Source organism: Protomyctophum bolini (assembly GCF_963924005.1).
Source record: "Protomyctophum bolini genome assembly, chromosome: 11".
NCBI classification, from domain to species: Eukaryota; Metazoa; Chordata; class Actinopteri; order Myctophiformes; family Myctophidae; genus Protomyctophum; species Protomyctophum bolini.
Genome location: NC_137872.1, coordinates 22,363,093 through 22,383,567, shown reverse-complemented (window position 1 = coordinate 22,383,567; position 20,475 = coordinate 22,363,093). Strand labels below are relative to the sequence as shown.

The 20,475-nt window shown below is 42.4% G+C and overlaps 3 protein-coding genes across 6 annotated transcripts in view; 2 read left to right on the top strand and 1 right to left on the bottom strand.

Moving 5' to 3' along the window:
* Positions 1 to 58: 58 nt before the first annotated feature.
* Positions 59 to 2,764, bottom strand: mpg (N-methylpurine DNA glycosylase). Of its 3 annotated transcripts, none has more exons than XM_080774997.1 (4): positions 2,602 to 2,764; positions 2,259 to 2,481; positions 1,743 to 1,947; positions 59 to 929 (listed from the first exon to the last, which is right to left on the bottom strand). In XM_080774997.1, exons 2-4 carry the CDS (start codon positions 2,469 to 2,471, stop codon positions 511 to 513), a joined length of 837 nt encoding a protein of 278 aa, XP_080631123.1. In that variant the 5' UTR covers positions 2,472 to 2,481; positions 2,602 to 2,764; the 3' UTR covers positions 59 to 510. The 3 variants fall into 3 exon arrangements, with proteins under 3 accessions (XP_080631123.1, XP_080631125.1, XP_080631124.1); XM_080774999.1 differs by having other exon boundaries at positions 2,627 to 2,759; XM_080774998.1 differs by having other exon boundaries at positions 2,259 to 2,764.
* Positions 2,765 to 11,048: 8,284 nt separating this feature from the next.
* Positions 11,049 to 20,475, top strand: part of rhbdf1a (rhomboid 5 homolog 1a) — a 53,985-nt gene continuing 44,558 nt past the window's right edge. For both annotated transcript variants that reach the window (XM_080777086.1, XM_080777087.1), the window contains exon 1: positions 11,049 to 11,370. The gene's annotated coding sequence lies outside the window, so the exon portion shown is untranslated. The remainder of the gene's footprint in view (positions 11,371 to 20,475) is intronic.
* LOC308323362 (glycerophosphocholine phosphodiesterase GPCPD1-like) lies at positions 17,968 to 19,992 on the top strand (the record flags this gene model as incomplete). Its single annotated transcript, XM_080775091.1, has 1 exon — positions 17,968 to 19,992. The coding sequence occupies exon 1, from the start codon at positions 17,971 to 17,973 to the stop codon at positions 19,990 to 19,992; it is 2,022 nt and encodes a 673-aa protein (XP_080631217.1). The 5' UTR covers positions 17,968 to 17,970.

The following is a 20,475-nucleotide window of genomic DNA, read 5'->3' as shown; positions in this document are numbered from 1 at the left end:
GAAAGACTCCTGACATCAGACGAGCTGTTTTGACTTTGAGGTAAGCAGAGTCCTCGGAGCATCTGTGAATTCAATGAGTCGGAGGATTTCTCCAGAAAGAATGTTTATTAAAAAACAGGTGGAAAACTGCACTAGCAAGTTGAAAATGCTCCTGTTTAGAACTCAACTTCATGTCATTACACCAGCTTCAAACATCTAGTTCACAGAAAATTTGCAACTACACAATGTGACATTGTGTATATTGAGCAATTTCTTCAACTTACCAAAATCACATGTATGCTTCCATGTGTACAGTGTGAGCCTGTGAGGACAAGGTATAAAAACTGCAAAATATAAATATATGCAAAAGGAATTGCATTCAAACAAATCTTAAGACATTCTCCCATTTCCTTTCTTACTTGAGACGTTTCAGAAATCATTTCATTGGAACATTTTATTTACAATATTTTAGAATGTCAGTTTTCATTTTATTTGACATTTGTATGAACGCGAATAGGAGACAGCAAGATTTCAAGAAGGTCCATTTTGCTGTGCCGTGTCTGACTGCAGATTTGAGTCCATTTGTCTCTCAGCATCTTTATTCACTACACTAACACATGGGTGCCCACAAAGGTAGAAACGCAAGAGTTTGGTAGCCCATTCCCCATGGGACTCGATACCAATGCGGGGTGCCGACACCAGCCCTGGGGAATCTGGTGGGTCGGTTTGGGGGTCTTCCTCCAGCCACACCTCCGGGTCTGAGGCTAGATCTTGACGGTCAAAGCTGCGGGGTATGTCCAGAGCCTGGCACAGTTTGGAGGGTCCATTGCACAGTTCCTTGTCCTTCAGCTGCCTTGCTCCCTCTCTGCGCTTGGCTGCCCGCAGCTGCCTCATGAGATGCTGGCCCTGCAGCGGCTCCAGAGAGCGCAGAAGCACAGCAGCACCTTCCCCTAGACAACATACAATATCGACGCTGTGAAACATTGTACTTGTATGTCCAAAACTGTTACTTTTCAGGATTCAAGTTCAAAAATAGATATGCTAAGAATTTAAAAAGTGTTGTTTTGAGCTTGTAAATCTGCTAAGGTTGCTACTTTTGTGTAACACTGTAGACTAGTATGACGAAGCATACTCTCAAAAATCTAAAAGTTAAAATATAGAGATATGAGGTTTTATCCCGACAGCAACAATATCCATTAGTCACCAAGGCTCCAGTCAGTCTACTTCCTTTTGCCCTTTCTACATGAGGATACAAAAAAATAAACTACAATGGTTAGAGAGGAAAACATATAAAAACCTGCAATGCCTTTAATGTGACACTGCAACAATCCTTTTTCTGTATGATCTCATCTACATGAAACATGGAGTTTGTTTTAACAGGCTTGCCTCAGTATGCCTAACAAGTATCTATCTACCTATTTTCAGTGGAAATGTCTGCTCTGCATTGCACACCATTGATGTCAAGAAGTTTAAAACAGAAAAAGGAAGTGCTGCCTGGGTTCAATCACAGTGGCTAAAAACTGTTCTCAGTGGATCATACATAGAAGCAAAGGAACCCAAAGTTCTGCTCGCGTTTCGTTTCAACAGGGTCAGATGCGTCGGTCAGCTGTTGCCTTGCTCATCTGTAAAATAAGTGTGTGTGTGTGTGTGTGTGTGTGTGTGTGTGTATGTATATATATATATACATTATACGGTATATTATTTTTTTCACCTGAATACAGTATTTCTTGCCCTACAGTTTGCCTCACAATTAAGTGTTTTACCTTCACTGGATACATTCATGCAGAGGTAGATGCCATAGATTGGGTACACGTAGATTGTGCCTGGCTTCATGAACATTGCAGTGTTTCTCTCGGTGCGTTTTCCTCCAGCTGAGTGAGAAGCTTTGTCCTCTCCTCCCAGGTAGGCCTCTGTTTCCACTATTCTTCCGCGTAGCTCTGTACCATCTGCACACCGGCGGACCAACACCTAGCAGAGTTGAAATGGTTACATTTCAGGTCCTATGACTTATGGTCAATGGAATAATTACATTGAGCCAGCTAGCTGTGCTGGATGAAATGCATTAGTGCTCAATTGGTGCATGAAAGATTCATTAAGGCCCCTGGAAAGTTACCATGAACATATGAGGAACAAAATTGATCTTAATAAAACAAATGTCCTTGCAGAACACAGATGGCATGTAAAGAAGTGGGAAAGCTGCCTTTCAGACGAGGCTGTCTCCGTTTCTGATGCATCATTTAGAGACAAAAGTAGAATGGAATTTGAAATGATTTTGATACCTTGCCAAGAAATGCTTTGGCCAGACTAGTGCAAGGTTGGTTGAAAAACTCTTCTCTGAGCCTGTGCACTTGCTGATCCTTTATGAAGTAAGGGCTATGGTGAGCCATCTCATCAGCGGCTGCTCCCTGGGTTTCAGGACTGTTCATGCATGTTCTTCTGGTTTTGTGGTTGACAGCTGCTCCCGAGTCAATCTTCCTCTTACGTCCTACCATATCTTAAACACTTAAAATGCATATAGGCTGTATTAGCACATGGTCATACATAAGGCATGATGATTCATTTACAATACTAATAAAATGGAAACGGGCCTGTGCATGATAAATTATAATTTATTATAACTACAGTACATCCGAAGAATATCACCTACTGTAGTAGACTACTCAAAATGTTGCCACGTTACAAATCCTAGCAAATCGTATAATTTGCAGAGGAAACGGCGTCTGTGTCTGGTAGTAAGCTCTAATAATAACATGTGTTGTGCAGTGCTCATAGTAAACGCAGTAACAATAATGCTACGATCCGTCAACACAGGAAGTAAATCTTGGTTTTGAACGTCTTAAAGGGTCCGCGTGACATTTTTCAATGACCCACTATATTCTCTCCATGTTGATGGAGCTGATGGATGTTGCTCAGAAATGTACCAAATTCCGTGAATTACAATTTGTTGTCCAGTCTAATACATCTAGCCTATGATTGTTTTTGTTTTGACCATAGGGGTTTCGATTTATGTAGACAATAAAGTTTGTTTAATAATGGTTAACAGTAACACAAAAAAGTCCTGGGGACTAGTTTTCATTGTGGTCCCTGCATGCACTTCAATTCATCATACAATTTCATCAACACATAGCCTATACTGTATAACTATGTACAAAGTAGAAATAAAACTCACCTTTCTATGGGAAAAGTGAGTTTACCTCCCCTTTTGGCCTCCTGAAAGATGGATTTTCAGGCTTAAACTTGAAGTTACCTAAACCCAACTCCTGCTTTGTAATAGCCTACTACATACTACTATACATCAGTGGTTTTCAACCAGTGGTCGTTGAGGGGGTTGCAGGCGGCCCCCAGCTACAGTAAATGATAGAGATTTGGTATAACCAAATGGGGTAAATACCAAAAATACCTTTCACTGCTTATATGTGACGATGCTGTGCCTGTTGTCATCCGTTATCGTGGCAACAGGCCCTTTATTAGATATTTGACTCTTGAGAGCGTCGTCTACTGTACTGTACTACTGTACTGTACTGGCCTACTTGAGAACGATGCAACTTGGGAACCTAATAATACCCGTTGTCAACTTGTCATAGCACCCGTTTTAACTGTCTGTCTGTGTCCCACATGGAGATGGAGATCTCTGTATCTGCCTGTGTCTGAAGAGAATGTTTTTGTTGTTGATTGTTTGCCTATCAATACAGCATTGAATTGTGCACAAAATCCTATCCAACGACGACAAGATATTCTTTAGTGTTGGGTCTGAGAGGCTAAATATAATCAAATAGTGGCCTGTGGCTCAAATGCAGAATAAATACATTTCCTTGATATGAAAAAGGTTGAAAACCACTGGCCTACATACCCGGAGAAGGAGGAGGAAAGCCGGAGGAGACAGTTTCATTTTTGTGTGTTAATCTTTCGCCTATAATGACATGCCCAAAATATGGACACTACTGGTATGCTTAAAGTGGTTAAATGGTCACTGCATGATATATTTACAGTGTTCCCAGTCTCTAATGGGATGCTGCTTCATGAAGATGAGCTGTCCCCATCAGTGTTTGATGCTTACTGTATGAGGACAGAGTTAGTTGAGCAAGACTACAACCCCCACAGAATTTGCCTTTTTCTGGTTCCTGGTCATGTCTTATCTTCTCAGTCTCATTAGAAAAACAGCCCACTCCATGAGGTTATAAATAGTGCTTTGTGTTCTCGTGCTTGTCCGTGCCCAGGAAGTGAATGGCGCCAGTTTGGCCCCAGGCAGATTTGGTCCGTGTGCCATTCTGGAAGTATACCAGTGTGTATAATCAAACCTTTTAATTAATTGTCTGTTCTGGTCTTATTTTGTTTAAAATGTGCATGATGTCCATGTGTCCCTTGACACAGGATTTGATAATCCCAGGCTCAAAGTATTAGCCACCACCACCACCTGCAACCACCACCAATAATCATGATGGTATTAAAGAGCAGCTATATGCACATACAAAAGATGTTCACTGGAGCATTGGAACCGCTGTTTTGTTGTGGAGCATTTGCTGAAATGCTGTTGCTGCAGGGTGAACTATGGGTATAATGGATGTCTTAGACCCCCAGCCGCTACTGGACATGACCATACGTACAACATGAGAAAGCTAACATGATGACTGATTCAAAACTATCCCCTCCTTTTCTATCTCTGTTTACTGTATATCACCTTTTCATCGTACAAACTGCACATGGTATATAACTCGGTATAGGATCCTGTTCAAAATATGAAATGCAATTTCAAGCTGACTGTAACTTATGTGGCTCTGTTGACAGCCTTGGTTCCCAAAGGACCTCGGTCGACATGCCATGGTTTATGCTTATGTCATCAGAAGATTTGTTCCTATATAAAAATAGAAATGCGCTGCAGCACTTGAGTAACTGGGTTATCTGTGAGCTTCTCTGTAGCATCTTCAAGGAAGCCTTTTACATTCCAGACAGAGTTTGGTTATGTTGATGTGTGCGTCTCTGTCACATACAAGTCCAAGCCAGAATAGCAGGTTAAGATATGTAAAACAGAGTTGAGCTGAATCTCCATTTCATGACATAAAAATGCAGCGCAAAGTGCTTTACAGAACAAATAAAGAAAAGCAAAAACATAAAACAACATAAAAATTCAAAATCCAAGCAAAAATCTATAATAGCGTAAGCCAACATTAAAAAGAGAACACATTTTTTAAAGCATTGAAATCGGCCAAAAAAAATGAGTAGGCCTACATGGATAGCAACAGAGATAATAACTTAAAAATGTCTACAGAGGCTGCCTGTCTAAAGTAGTTAAATTGTATCTGTAAAATACTGGTGTCTGTTGGTGTTACAGGTATAGTCTACAGCCTCTGACATTGTATTTGTCTTGACCGTGCTTCTGCAGACGACCAGCAGTGATGGAGAAATCTGGGCCTTTCAGAATACCTTCAGCAGTGGTGTAGTCAATGCATCAATACTGCAATATAGAAATACTCTGTTACAAGTAAAAGTTCTGAATTTATTCAAAATTTACTTGAGTAAAATACAAAAGTACCTAGAGTAAAAGTACTCATTGTGCAGAATGTCCCATTTTGTAATAATAATCCAAATCTACAAAGTAACAATAACAAACTATTCAAATAATGTAAGTAAGGTAGTAAGGAATTGTTTTGGATCTGAGATGTAGTGGAGTAGAAGTAAATGTATTGGATATTGGAAATACTCAAGTATAGTAGAGATATATCATTGTACAAAAGTACTGTAAGGACTTAAGTAAATCTACTTAGTTACTTTCCACCACTGACTTTCAGTATAGTCACACTGCCACTGATCATCTGAGCAGGCCACAGCTCGGCTGCATGGTTTCATGCTGGATTCCTTTCAACTCTGACAAGAGCCGGAATAACGGTATACCTCTTAGCAGGGATGAATAACGCTATACCTCTTAGCAGGGATGAATAACGGTATAGCAGGGATGCCTGAGATTAACCTGTGTGCGCATGCGCAGATGGAAAAACAGAATGCATCTTGAACTGCACTCTTGAACCTCATCCCCACAACATTGTGAGTCATAGATAGAATCCAACGATAAGAGAGCAGTTGAACTGCTAGAGATGATATAAACTCTAAGCTACAACATGGCCCCATGGAAGTAAATAACCATTATCTATTTATTGAATGTAAAGTTATTGTCGGTTTATGTTTATTTGCATGATACATGATTTATTCGAATGCTAAATCATTCAATGTTATATATTTTTTTAAACGTTCAAAACAGCTCTTTTAAACTTTTACAAGTTCTCTGTTGTTTAATATTTATATTCTTGTTAAAATTTGACTTTTTTGAAGTTAAGCACAGAAAAGTGAAAATGTAGAGTTCAAGTTGCTGCTGCGAAGGAGTCTTTGTTCAAGTCCCTTGAGTGGCATGCCCAGGTGTTCATCTGCATCGTCAGTGTTTGATGGCATGAATTATTAATTGGACCATCATTAATGTTTCATGTTGCGTTTTTCTTGTTTGCTGCAGAGGTGTCCTGTGTACTGCAGGTGACTGGGTAATCAGGGGGGGGGGGCAGATTATTCAATATTCAGTGTGATACAGTTCATAGTTTAGATACTATAGGAAGAAGCTTTTATTCTCTGGCTGAAATGTTGAATAGTGTGTGTGTGTGTGTGTGTGTGTGTGTGTGTGTGTGTGTGTGTGTGTGTGTGTGTGTGTGTGTGTGTGTGTGTGTGTGTGTGTGTGTGTGTGTGTGTGTGTGTGTGTGTGTGTGTGTGTGTGTGTGTGTGTGTGTGTGTGTGGATAAGAGTTCCTCCTACGCTTGGTATTTAATGTTATTACAGTTCTATTCTGCATTCATTGCAAAACATCATAAATGTTGATGGGGGAATCTTGATCAAATCTTTTTACTCTCAGTCAACACAGAATGCAGTAGTGAAACAACTGAAGAAGCTAAATTAAACACACAGCTGGTAGAGTTCCAAATTGTGAAATCTTAAAATGAAGAAGTCAGTTTCCAAGTTCATGGGAGACCAGGCCTTTTGCTCGGCAATACCACGCCTATGGAACAGCCTCCCCATGGACTTGAGAGTGCCGCAGACTGTGGAATGTTTTAAAACCTGGAACCGGCCTGAAAACGTCCCTTGTTTTTGCCGAATCTGGGTTGCACATGGTTTGTTGAACTCCCCACCCATAACACTTATGGGTGTGGACTTCGTTGACATTAAGGAAGTATTTAGACAGGTACATGGGTATCTTGGTGGAATGGTAGTGTATCGAATCTTGTGGACCAGACCCATTGCAAGATGCTCTGTCATCAACCCTAAGCCATTCCAGCCTGTCAAAGTGGGCAGGGGTGAGGTGAGTTCGGAGGGCGAAGCCCAGTAGTAGCCTGGCCAGTTTGTTTTGTGAAGTCTGGAGCTTTGTTTTAAGGGCCTTTGAGGTGCTGTGGTACCAAGAGGTGCATGTATAGTCGAAGAAACCTTGTACGAGGGCTCCTGTTAGGGTCTTCAGGGTGTTTTCAGTGAGGAGATCCTGTACAGGAATCTTGTTCTTTGTTGACATTTTTTATTACGTTGGTGGCCATTTTGCCTCCAGGATGGAACCTAGGTAGGTCATTTCAAAATTAATTGCAAATTAAAACAGGCAACACTAGAGATGCTAATAGAACAGAAAAACTGTTCTATCAAAGCTAAATGAACAGAAACAATAAACACAGTTCAGAAATAAGATTGAAGTTGGGAATGTCTTTGATGGGGAAACTAAAAGCTTGATTCATACTTTGTCGTGTGGCGGAATATAAATTCAGTATAACCTATATGTCACACATGCATGAGCAATAACCACACCACTCTCTTTAAGCTGAAAAATTATCACCGGCCCTCTATCTGGTTGGTTGACAAAAGAGGAAGTGGTTTATGTGCCGACTGACAGTGTTCTTTTGGTTAAACATCACCCTTGCAGTCAACCCTTTTATCTGGGCCTGATTGATGGCGCTTCAGGGGACCTTGAGTGCTCCTACAGGTCTGGTGTTGCTTCCTAATTGCTGTCTTTGCCCTGGTTCCACCCCACCTCTTTTTCTCAACCCCATGGGAGAGTTCACCATTAATTACTGCTACTTCATGGTATATCAATCAGGGACTCCCTGTTGGTCCCTGGCTGGTATTTACGTATGTTTTCATGGCTATGCATATGCAACGGATGAAGAAGTCTGAACAGCTCATTCCACTAGTAAAAATATAATCTTTTGCCTAATCTAGGAACATGCATTTGAATTCGTAAGGTTGGGATTTTTTTCATGCTGAGAAGAAACATTATGGGTCACCTTCTCTGAGTAAAATGAACACTCTCACTAATTTTGCAGTGTGTCCAATTGAGTTGGGAACCCAAGAGGAAGCTTTGTTGGTATGAATGACACTACCGGTATATGTAATGGTCATAAGAACATTTGCTAGATCTGTCTACTATTCATAGTGCCTTTGTAGAACGATTATTTAACTAAATATATTTAATAGTCACATTTAAAAGTTTTGACTTTGGCTTTTACAAAATTGGAGATACACAAGTTCATATCGCATCACGAAAAATCATAACAAATCTTAATATAAATATATTTTTTTAAGCAACATGGTTTTAACTCAAACATTTGCTTCATGGTGGTCCCTGGTACAAAATATTTTGAGATTGGGGGTCAAATAGGGGGCTTATTGACATGAAAGAAGTTTGAGAACAGCAACCTAGGTTTTTCAGAAAACTGTTAGGATTTAGAAGGCATTTGTAGAATCGGCCTCGGGTCTTAATGGTAGTAGTAGAGCAACCACAAAGAATAACAAAACATTTTCCTTCCAACGGTACTTAGTCATGAAAGGAGAGGCCCGTACTGTTCAGTGAAGAGGTGTTATAATATTTCAAAGGCATGCTTCTGACACCACCCATCTGTCTTCTGGTCAGTAGGCAGGCTCAGATAGCTTTGAGTCACACTGTACGGAGAATGATGACCTACCTGCTCTTAGCTATCAATACATTTTGACATCGGCTCTGGAGGTTGTTTACGGGGTATTATATTAACCATTTTACAGTCCCTTTTCAGGCCCTGGAAGACGTTATGACTCCCAAGACGCTACGGTTCATTGGACTGCAGGGCAATACCAGAAAGCTAACTGAATTAACCACTTGCATCCCTATTGAATGTACTGTACATCATAGAATATCACTATAAGAAAACATAGAAAACACTGCAATCCAAAAGAAACAAAACATTTTGCAACCCTGGCAGTGCAGTTTTGAGTTTTTTTTAAACCACTAGCCCTATATACTTACAGCAGTTGACCGATGTCCCCCGGGGGTCTATACTTGGTGTGTACTATTGTACTATTGTACTATTTTCAGTGAGCGACACCGGCGTACAAACAAGTATAAATCACCCTTAAGGGACATTAACTGACAGATATACTGACTGTTATATACGTTGTACTTTATAATGCACTTGTTTTGTATTCTGTTTTAACCTTGTACTTGTCCTACTTTCTGTGTTATCTTGTTTTTATTTTTCTATGTATCAGGGTCGACTAAAGATGAAAATTTGCATTATGATTAACTCCTGTGTAACATTACTGTGTTGTATTTTAATTCTCTGTTGATTAATGTACACCCTCCCTCCCAAATAAACCAATAAATGAAAGGAAAAATATATAAGTTACATTCTGAACATTACACTGTACAGCTCCATTTGCACCTGCTCAGAGTTAAAGTAAAACTCAGAACTAACTTAGTACCTTGTGAGGAGAGGACGATGTATCATGAGCAGAGGGTTGGATCCTGCAAGCAGACCTGAGGAGGTCGTTTTCAGTCTCAGAAGCAGCAGTTCCAAGAAGCTGGATGGCTGGGCCTCTCTGGTTCCCAGCAATCACATCTAAAGATTACAGTAAGTCCTGGTCTGTGGCCCCTGTCATCACATTGTTCCTCTCCTCATCCAGTGGTGGAAGAAGTATACTCCCATCTTTTACTTGAGTAAAAGTATAGCAATACCACAATGTAGAAATACTCAAAGCAAAGCAAAAGGCACATATTCAATGCGTTGCGAGCGATCTTGTGAGCTGGATCTTGTTTTCGAATAGAAAGTGGTCCAACATTCTCGATCCTTTCTTTCTCTCCTTTTCATTGCAGCATCTTCTCCTCTCTTTCTGGACTCGTCGTCGCTGTGCGAACGTGGCTGCATGCTGTCTTTATAGTTGTGACGAGGTGCATACGCCCGCTGTGCTGTGAATAACACTTAAACTGGTGAGTGGTTACTGTGTGTGTTTTGTAATTATAATCTAAATCCACAAAGTAACCTGTAGCTAATGTTCTCAAATACCTGTAGTGGAGTAAAAGTACAATATACTGTACCTCAGAGAAGTAGTGGAGTAGAAGTATAAAGCAAAGTATAGAACCTCAAAATTGTACTCAAATACAGTACTTTTTATTTTACCACCAATGTAACCAGGTCCATGCAGGAACCCTGGCCCATGTGGTGAAGTGGTCCTTTAAGACCAGACCACTGACTCAAGTTTAAGAGTCACAAGGTTGATCTGTATTATCTCTGTCATTGTTAATCAATCATGCGGCAATGCAAGTAAATGGTACATTAATTTCTCCACCTGTCCATTAATTTTGTTTAAGAAAAAAAGATTTTTGACTTCTGACTTAAAGACTTCTGCACTGCATTAAATTATTGTACAATAGCCTACAGTAAACCAGTGGTTCTCCCATGAGGGGTCCCCAGCTATGATGTTTAATATGAACCTAATATACCCTGTAACGTGAGAGTGCACAAATGGACACTTCCATTTGGTTCTTGTATCGGAGTTATCTGGGGTCCATTAAATAAATAAATAAAAATGTTTAATAACCAGTGAGTGACCACTGCCTGCCCATAGATATTATTGCTTAGTCACACTGATTGACTGAGCTGCGACACCGCCCCCCCACGTGCACCGATTGGCTGTTTGAGTTTGATTGACTCTCCTCTCGCTCGAACGTCTCCAGTGCAGGGCGGGGCTCGGGGTTTCCAGTGGAACTGAATTAAGGCTTACAACCGGCAGAAGGAAAACTTGCCCCGGTGCGGGTCCATGGAGTGCGCCGGGAATGCTCTGTCCATAGGCGGGGGGAAGAAGACAACCGGACCGGCGTTTATATTTATACCGTATCCTCCTGGAATGTCTGCGGTGTCCCGGTCGCTCATTACACAGTAAATCAGTAGATGTGTATTTTGTATCTGTTGGATTTATACATCTGATGTGCGATTTGGTTGGTTGGTAGAAGCAAATTATTCCTTGCTCCTGTCCAGGATGATGTGACAGCCACATCTCAGTGATTGGGGAGCGCCTTTGGAATTGGATTTACCTCGCCTGGCAACGTCCGAGCTGCTTATTTTAAGGGTAAGTTCAAGTTGTGTTCTTTTATTTATGATTTGCACCGCCTTCATTGGAATATAAAACGTAAGAGGAGGAGGCTGGAGGCCAGTCGGTCGGTCGGTCCGGCACGAGTCACTCCTCACTCGCGTGCTTTCACTGTCGTAATCAGGCAGGGATAAATATATCTTTGGTTTATGGTTGGTAGGTTGAATTAAACAGTCAGTTTATCAAAGAGGAAAACCAGCAGGGAGCTGAATGACATTATTTACCGGCATCAATTATGCGACAGTGTGTCAATTAAAGCTACTTATACTGAAGGCTGTTGTATAGTCTGGCAGCGGCTGCTGTGTAATGTAATTGGAAAACACCTTGTATAGTTGAATGTGTCTATATGTTGGTCCACAGGCGTTGGGATGGGAAATCACCTTAAAAGTATTCAGATCTAGCTATTGTGGAGTGGTTTAATAGAAAGCATGTGGCATGATAATTTAGCCAACCTTTCCTGTCTTCCTGAAACCAAGACCTGACTTTTAGCCAACTTGAATGCTCTGTCAGAGGAGAGGACTTTATGGTATAGTACCTTTATAAGTTTTTGTTGAAACTGTAGACTGACAGGCAGAGGAACAAATATATACAAATGACTCTAGTCTAAACAATACAATGCAACCTATAGAGGCCAATTACCTACGTAGTAGTAACTGATGTAAGTTGTAGAATTTTGTTCATTTGTTCTGCTGGGTCTCCCCCCCCCCCCCCCCCCCATGACCATCAATCATAATGATATCATCATCATCATCAACAATGATGCTATTTATGTCTTCTATAGTGAACTGTTTCTTAACATAGGGTCCCATATCCATGCAATTCTGAGCATGTACAAAGAGGGGGAGATGGGGGGCTGAACTTAATTATACTGGAACTATGCTCAGTGTTAATTTTACTCAGAGACCTTATTTCATGGATCCATTTGGTTCCTTTTATTTTGTACAATCTCTGAGTTTTTACTGACCCGTAATTGTCCTTTCGGACCCCTGGTGGTCCACGGACCCAATGTTGAGAACCAGTATTCATTTTTTATATATATTGATTTTGGGGATTTTTATGCCTTTATTAATGATAGGACCGTAGGCTGACACTGACAGTTGAGAGAGATGGGAGATGGGGAGTGACACGCACTGCAAAGGCGTCAGGATCAGGACTCGAACCCGCACCACGCTGTCAGGCTACATTGTAGCCTAGGTGCCCTGACCGCTACGCCAGTGATCCGCGCCGAGAACCAGTATTCTAGTGTTCAGTCTTGTGGTCCTTTTTATTAATGTGGCAATCAACACTATTGTTTTTGTTGACGTTTTATATAGTAGGCCTAGAGTAGAGTAGACTGTAGAGCAACCCCAAAACGTCTGGTAGAGACACATGATGGCAATGTAATACAATCAAAACATTTGAATGACACGTTGCAGGGCCTTTAACACAGGGGTCATCAATATGTCCACACACGTACACAAATGTCCGTGGCAAGACTTGTCGCCGTCTGTGGCACATTTTTGATTTAGTAACATTACAATGTTTTTATTTTGATCATATGACTCAATTACTGAATGTAATTTGGAGTCCACCAATACAGTGGTTCTTAAACGTTTTATTTTCAAGGACCAACATTACTCTGAGAGTGTACAAATGGAAGCAAATGGACCGTAGGTTCCATTTGGTTCCATTTGTACACTCTCAGAGTTACCGACTTGCAATGGTCAATTTGGACCACCTTCAAGGTACCCTGAATGTCCCTCAACCCACTTTGAGGACCACAGCACGTATACATTTAGGGCTAGCTCTGTTTCTGGTAATATTTGTAATTTTGTATGTCCATGGCACAAATCATTTTTGGACCACAAGTCGGCATGGCGATGAACCCTGCTCTAACGCTATATTTCCCTGGGAATTCGTTGGGCCAGAATGACGGCCACAAAACACAGCTTGTGTCCAGGAAAACACACTCACCAGAATTAGCACACCTTTCTACTTTTATTTTATTCCAGCTAAACTTTGAGAGAGATATGGAGAGAACAAATTAAACAAGATACAAAATATGAACAGAGCATGAAAGAGCAGACTTCTCCTGTTAACCTCTTCACCTTCTGACCCTGGAACAACTTCAAAGAATGTTTTTTCCCTGTCAGAATTGTGGCTTTTATCTCACAGCAATGCCAATGACTCAAAATGTCTCATGACATGCTACACTAAACACCCGTTTCTTTTATTATACTCCAGCATAATAAATGGAGTTAGTTTTTGAGAAAAAGGGTTCTTTCAATTTCCATCAAAGTGGTATTGTTTAGTATAACTTTGATCTCACTATTGCTCAGCATATGATGTCACCATTTCTATCTACTTGGTCTGTGTCTCAGAGGAGGGTTGTGGACAGTTCATAAACCTGCCTACGAGTGACGTAGAAGGCTGCAGACTTTTTGTTGATAAAAGAACAATGGTGTCTATTTAGGGCGCATATGTTGGTCCAACAGTCCGACAACATGCGTGGCTGCACTGGCTGGTTAAGACATGTGTGGCCGGTTAAGACTCACAAGTGGCTCCCCACATGCGTTGCAGGATAAAACTCAACCGTGGCTTCCCTGTGAGGTTAGGGTTAGGTTAGGGTTTTGGGGTAGGGTGTCAGACTAATGCCTGTCGGACTCTTAGTATGTCGGACCAAACACATGCATCCATCTATTTTCAGCATGCTAACTTTTCAGGGCGAAAGTGCTGTAGTTTCTGCTTGGAAACCCAATTTGTGATGTCACTGGTAGGCAGGGAGGTTTCTGAACTGTCCACAGAGTGACAGAGACACAGGCACAGAGTGAGTAGACTTATAATGAGCATTAGTGAGGACCAATTATCTGAAGATCAGGTTGAATATTATACTGTAGGTGAAGTGCTCCTTTAAAGGAGTAGTTCACCCAAAAAAAATCATATTTTCTATCAATTCCACACCCCATGAAGTGATATTGATAGAAAATACTTGCAAGTTGGGGTGAACTACTCCTTTAACCTACTTGCATATTGTTAAAGGTCACATGACATTGTTCATTTTGGTACCATACCTGGCCACTCTAAACTGAACTGAGAGGCATTCTGTCTGCAGAGTTATTTTGGCAAACAGAGCATGGCAGCTCATGGCCCACTCTCTTGTGTGCCCAATGCCCCTGAAACATTATCTCACGGAGAGGGATCATGACAGGGGGTGATGTAATCACACCAATAAAGCTAGCGGTATGATGTGAGATGGTGATAGTCATACACACATCATATACTGTCTTTCCAGCTGGACTTGAGAAGGATTATTTCCACTGCGCATATATATGTGTGCGGCTGAATGTTTGTGTACATGTGTGCACACATGTATATGTGATACATACAGTAGATGGAGACCGGCAGTCTTAGAAAAACACACACACATACACACACACACACACACACACACACACACACACACACACACACACACACACACACACACACACACACCAGAGGGGGGTCTGGATCTATCCCTGGTGTAGGCAGGTGGATCAGCTATGCTGGCTCGTGTTGACTGGATGGTATGTGGGTGTTTCAGGGGACTGCTGAGGGGACACACTGAAGTCATGCCTACATGACTCATGGAGCAGTGTCTGTCTGTCTGTCTGTCTGTCTTTCTGTCTGTCTGTCTGTCTGTCTGTCTGTCTGTCTGTCTGTCTTTCTTGCCAAGTTCACAGTCCTGCACACAATTACTTGTTATGGCTAATTTACAGTATAATATGTTTCACAACAATAATGGCATATTCTCAGCTGAAAAGGTGCCAAACATACTGTACTGTCATTTTGGTCGTACAACAGGCTCAAGTGACATGGGATAAATTAAGCCATAGTGTTATGGTGAGTTGCAGAGTTGCAGAGCCGGTCACGTTATCAACCACTTTGCTATGACATATGTCTTTATTTTTAAACTGGTCTTTTTCAGTTCTTACCTTTTTCTTTCACAGGCGTATTTGATTTCGAGTCCAACGGCTTAGAGCAAGGACTTTGTATGAGAGCGGTATGTTGATGTTTGTCATACGTGTAACTTAATCACTTCATGATGGTGTGACTGTGTTCACAAGCAAGGACAGTCGTTTAACCAAGACCGGTCTCTCTTTGTAGAGTCGATGCTCCGGTGACAATTACACAAAGTAGTGGTACTGTATGCAAGTTCCTCGGAATTTCCTTCCTGTCAGGAGGAGACCTGTGTGTTTCTTTTTGAAATAGTTGGTTGCTTTCTTCTGTCTCTGTCTGGACAGAGCTGTTTCTGAGTTGAGCCGAAAACCATCTTTGTTGTGCTGAACAGTTCCATGTGTGCACTGCAGAGTGCAGACCACATGCTCCTCTAGATCAGCTACGGCTGCTTCTGCATCAAACACCAGTGTATCACATGCAACATTTTGAAATGAGAATTAGGCCTGGGATGACCTGTCGTTCGCCATTCTATCGTCCTGCATATCATTCTGTTACAACTGTATAATAACTATGTTTACACAACATTTCACTACATTCAGTAAGTTGTCAACATTTATCCTATAATATTATTGGAATTTAATTGCATTTAAATTATTCAACATATTCATTAGTGTTTATATGGGCTTATGGTGATAAGGTTGTTATAAATAGACGGTAACCTTTCAAACTTCTTTGGTATCATTCATTGACGGCAGTGACAGATTAAGTGTAAAACTCCTCCACGGCTAAGATTCCAGTCGGTGTGTGTAGTCGTAAATCTAGGGCAAGGCAACAGTATCTCCTGCAGTCGAACATGCTAACCAACTTGTTCTGCTGCTCCAGAGACAATACGCGTGCTATGCCTGCTAAGTAGATCAGTTACAGCTGTTCCTACAGCTGAAGACAACAAGGCTGCGCCTCTAAAGCATGTCAGGTATGACTTCACAGAGAGGAGTACAGTGATGAGAATGAGCGTTCAACCTCTGTTTCGTTTTGGGTTGGGTTGATTGCTCAATCGGTATTACGCTCGACTTTGATGTGGCCGGAGTCGAGGGTTTTCACTGAGCTGTCTATTGTGGGAAAAGTGTTTTTTTCCATGTCAACTGGAAATTACATGACAATGTCATTTCACAATGTTTTGAATGTCTGCAGCACGTTTTTAAATGCGCAAAGCAAGCAAACGCACACAATGAACTTGGAAATTGTTACAAAAGTATTCACACTGGCTCATCGTTTTGTACTTTTTTTTTTGTAATTTAATGACTTTAATTAACATTAATTATGAATGTAGGTTGGTTTTTAAATTAGAATCTCTGTTTCATTGCTGTTTGCAAACCATTACGCGTTGCATGGTTTCAAAGTGCTTCCTCCCATGGCCTAATTGTTTTACTCAAAGTAGTTACTGCCTCTCCCATGGTCTGTTAAGGTGGCAGGCTGGCGCTGCAGAGGCAGCCATGACAGCAAAAATCACTTGTGATGTAATGCAGCGGTATAGTGTGGGGCTATTTCAGGTCTTCTTCTGGTCTCCTGCACCCCAATCTGTCAGCGAGCCATTCCACTCATCTCTCAGTCAGCACCTCATCTATCAAGAGGGAGCGTAGGTCACGTGTATTGAAGAAGGAATCCCAAAACTTTGATTCATGTAATACCTTGAAATTCCTTTTATTCTGTTGGCTAACATGACTTGTTTTAGCTTGTTGTACGTGTAGCGCAGTGCAGATAAACTTGGACTTTCTTGACTACAGCCCAACCCGGAAAAGACAATATCATATCACAATGTTATGATATCCAAAATCCCAGATGATATCTATTATCACGCTATCAATATAACATTGATATATTGTCTGATGCCTGCTTCCTCTCCATGTTCTTCCAGTGGTGTTGGTGCAGCTTCTGTCTGTAGCTTCTGTCTGTGCAGTCTCATCCACTGCTGCAGGTCTACTGTAACTATGTACAACCATTTTCATTTTGCTTATTTGACAGTCTGCCAAACGGTTCAGTCTCTGTAGCCTTCATTTCACTGTGACCCATAAAGACAGTGCACAGTCTGGATGTGACTCGCACATTACATGTTGGTTTACCTGGGAACTTTGAAGAAAGGAATGTGGGTCACTGGCGCCTAGCCAATGGAGCCAGGTGGAGCGCATGCTCCGGCTGCCCCACTCCCCTCCCCCCTATAAGGAGCAGCTACGCCCAAATATGGAGTGTGTTGTCTAACCTCAATGTGCCGTCATGGCATCAGGCGCAAACAAATCAGTCGGCTCCATCGGCTCCATGTATATGGGCAAAACAGGGGGCATGCCCTTGTGTCGTGACACAAAAACAAGCCCATGGCCAATATTGATTACCATACTGTACAAGGAAATCCATTCCTGACATCATCAATCTTCACCTGACATCATCAATAGCTGGTATAGAAGCGACTAGTCAGTTTCCATTCAGAAGTTGGCTGTAAGTGGCATGAATCAGCTTCATTTGAGGATTGTCCCTCTTCAGCTGAGAGCCATCTCGGGGCTGCCAAAAGGTGGCAGCAGTACGTGGAAGCAGTAAGGGTTAGCTTGTTTGAACCATGAATCAGTATACATGAATCCCAACCAACCTGTGTCCTTCACTGTCTCCTTTATGGAAACCAGTGAAGTGACTCTAGTCGTAGAAGGAGACACATTGCCAGGTGAGGTAATTGCTGTGGTGGGCAGCTCTGAAGCCCTTGGTAACTGGTCACATCAAAGAGCTGTGACTTTACAGCCAACTGATGGAGGCACTACATGGAGTACGACGATCACCTTGCCCAAAGGAGCTGTGTCAAATTATCGGTATTTCAAGGGCTTCTTCCTGAATTCAAAGAGTGCAGGCTGTAATGTGATAGTGAATAAGTGGGAGACCCATCAGCAGCCCCGCACCCTGTGCCCTACAGAGTCACACCTGAATGTTGACGACGGCAAGTTTGGAGTTCACAATGGTGAAAATCCATGTATAGACTCTGGGTGGCTGACATGCCAGACAGAGATTCGTCTGCGGCTGCACGATTCCAAGAAATCTCCAGTATCTATCACCAAGAAGAAGTACAAAAAGTCTCGCTTCAGGATCAAGTTAAAGTGGGAAGGCATTGAAGAGGAGGGGGAGGAAGATGAGGAAGAGGAGCCGCTCAGCCCTCCATCGTGGCAGAAAATCACCACCACCCTAGAGACCAGCAGCATCAGTAAGAAAGATTACAAGCCTCGCCACAACCAGCCAGAGTGTGGCTATGCCCTGGAGTCTTCCCAGTGGTTGGAGTACAGCATCCAAACCATGAACCCAGACAACCTGGATATCACCTTTGAGTTCTTTGAGGAGGAAATGGGTGAACATGTGGTCCAGGGGGACACCCACCCAGGACATGTGGGCACAGCCTGCTGCCTCTCCTCTAGCTTCCTAGAGAGTGGCAAGGACGTTGGAGTGGTCACGCTTCCTATCATGGGACGAAATTCCACTCAGAAACAGAACATTGGGAAAGTCAGAGTGGACTACCTTGTAATCCGGCCCATCCAGGGCCTGCAGTGTGACATGAGCAGCTCCTTCACTAAATACTTGAAGAAAAGCAGCACCCTGCATGTTGGCCACAGAGGAGCTGGCAGAACACGTGCAGCCGAGCACCACAAAGTCAGGGAGAACACCATAGCCTCGTTCAAACGTGCTGCTGAACATGGTGCTGCCTTTGTGGAGTTTGATGTTCACCTCTCCAAGGATTCCATCCCTGTTATTTACCATGACCTGACCTGCTGTATTTCCACCAAGAAGAAAAATGACAAGACTTCTCTGCAGCTGCTCGAGATGGCAGTAAAAGAGCTGACCTTTGATCAGCTACAACTTTTGAAGCTGGTTCATGCCACTGCCATCACAGTTAATGATCATAAAGATCACGATGAAGATGATGAAGATGAAATTGATGAATATCAGCCCTTCCCCTCGCTCTCACAGATCTTCCAAGCTGTCCCCGAGCATGTCGGCTTCAACATTGAATTCAAGTGGATCTGCCAGAGGAAGGATGAATCCTGGGACAGCAATGTGTCATCGTACTTCAACATGAACACCTTTCTGGACATCATCTTGTCATGTGTTCTGCAGAATGCAGGCAAGAGACAAATAGTTTTCTCCTGCTTCAACCCAGATGTCTGCATCATGGTGCGCCAGAAGCAGAACCGATATCCCATTCTCTTCCTGACCCAGGGCGTCACAGACAGCTACCCACAGATGATGGACGTCCGCTGCCAAGACACCCACATTGCCATGAGCTTTGCACAGAGCGAGAACATCTTGGGTATCTGCACCCACACTGAGGATCTCTTGAGGAACCTTGACTACATCAGTGAGGCCCAGGGGAAAGGCCTGGTGGTGTTCTGCTGGGGAGAGCACAACAATGACCATGAGACCAGGAAGACGCTGAGAGAGAAGGGTATCGATGGGCTTATTTATGATACAATCTGTGAGGACCTGGGGGAGCAATCCAACATCTTCAAAGTAGAGGAAGAGCACTCCCTGCAGGAGGTTATCACAGAGATCACAGAGGTGATCACAGAGGTGATGATCACACCCGCTCCTTCTACACCTCACCCAGTTCAAAATGACCAAGACTCTGACATGAGCAGTCGACAGCGGTCAGTCTGACATGAGCAGTCGGCCACATCGAAACATTGATCATTCATTCCGTTCCTAGGTGGAAGGTATTGAAAGTGCATCAAATTGTCAATGTATGCCATTTCAAACTCATCCTTACTTGCCAATGCATGCATCAGGTCAGGTGGATAAGGCTTAGTCGAGGAAAGGTCCTCTATTTCTTTATGGAACGGCACAATTTCATAAGAGAAGGGCTGACGTCATTTGCTAGTGCCCCTGGAAGAGACCTGGAGGTTACAGATGGAACGTGTCATTTGAATTCGCTCAGTGGTTTCTGATCTAGCCAGTAGCCACGTCTGAGAGCATTGACACATCTGGATGTCTGTCCCGTGTTCTGATCCTGCTTTGGATCTGAAAGGACTTGTGAAAAGAATGCAGAATCAAGAGTTGTCACTTAGAACTCTGCCAATTAAGTTCACACACAGATTGTGTTTTTTTTTAATACTCAAATTGAGGTTTGTTTTCAGTTTGACA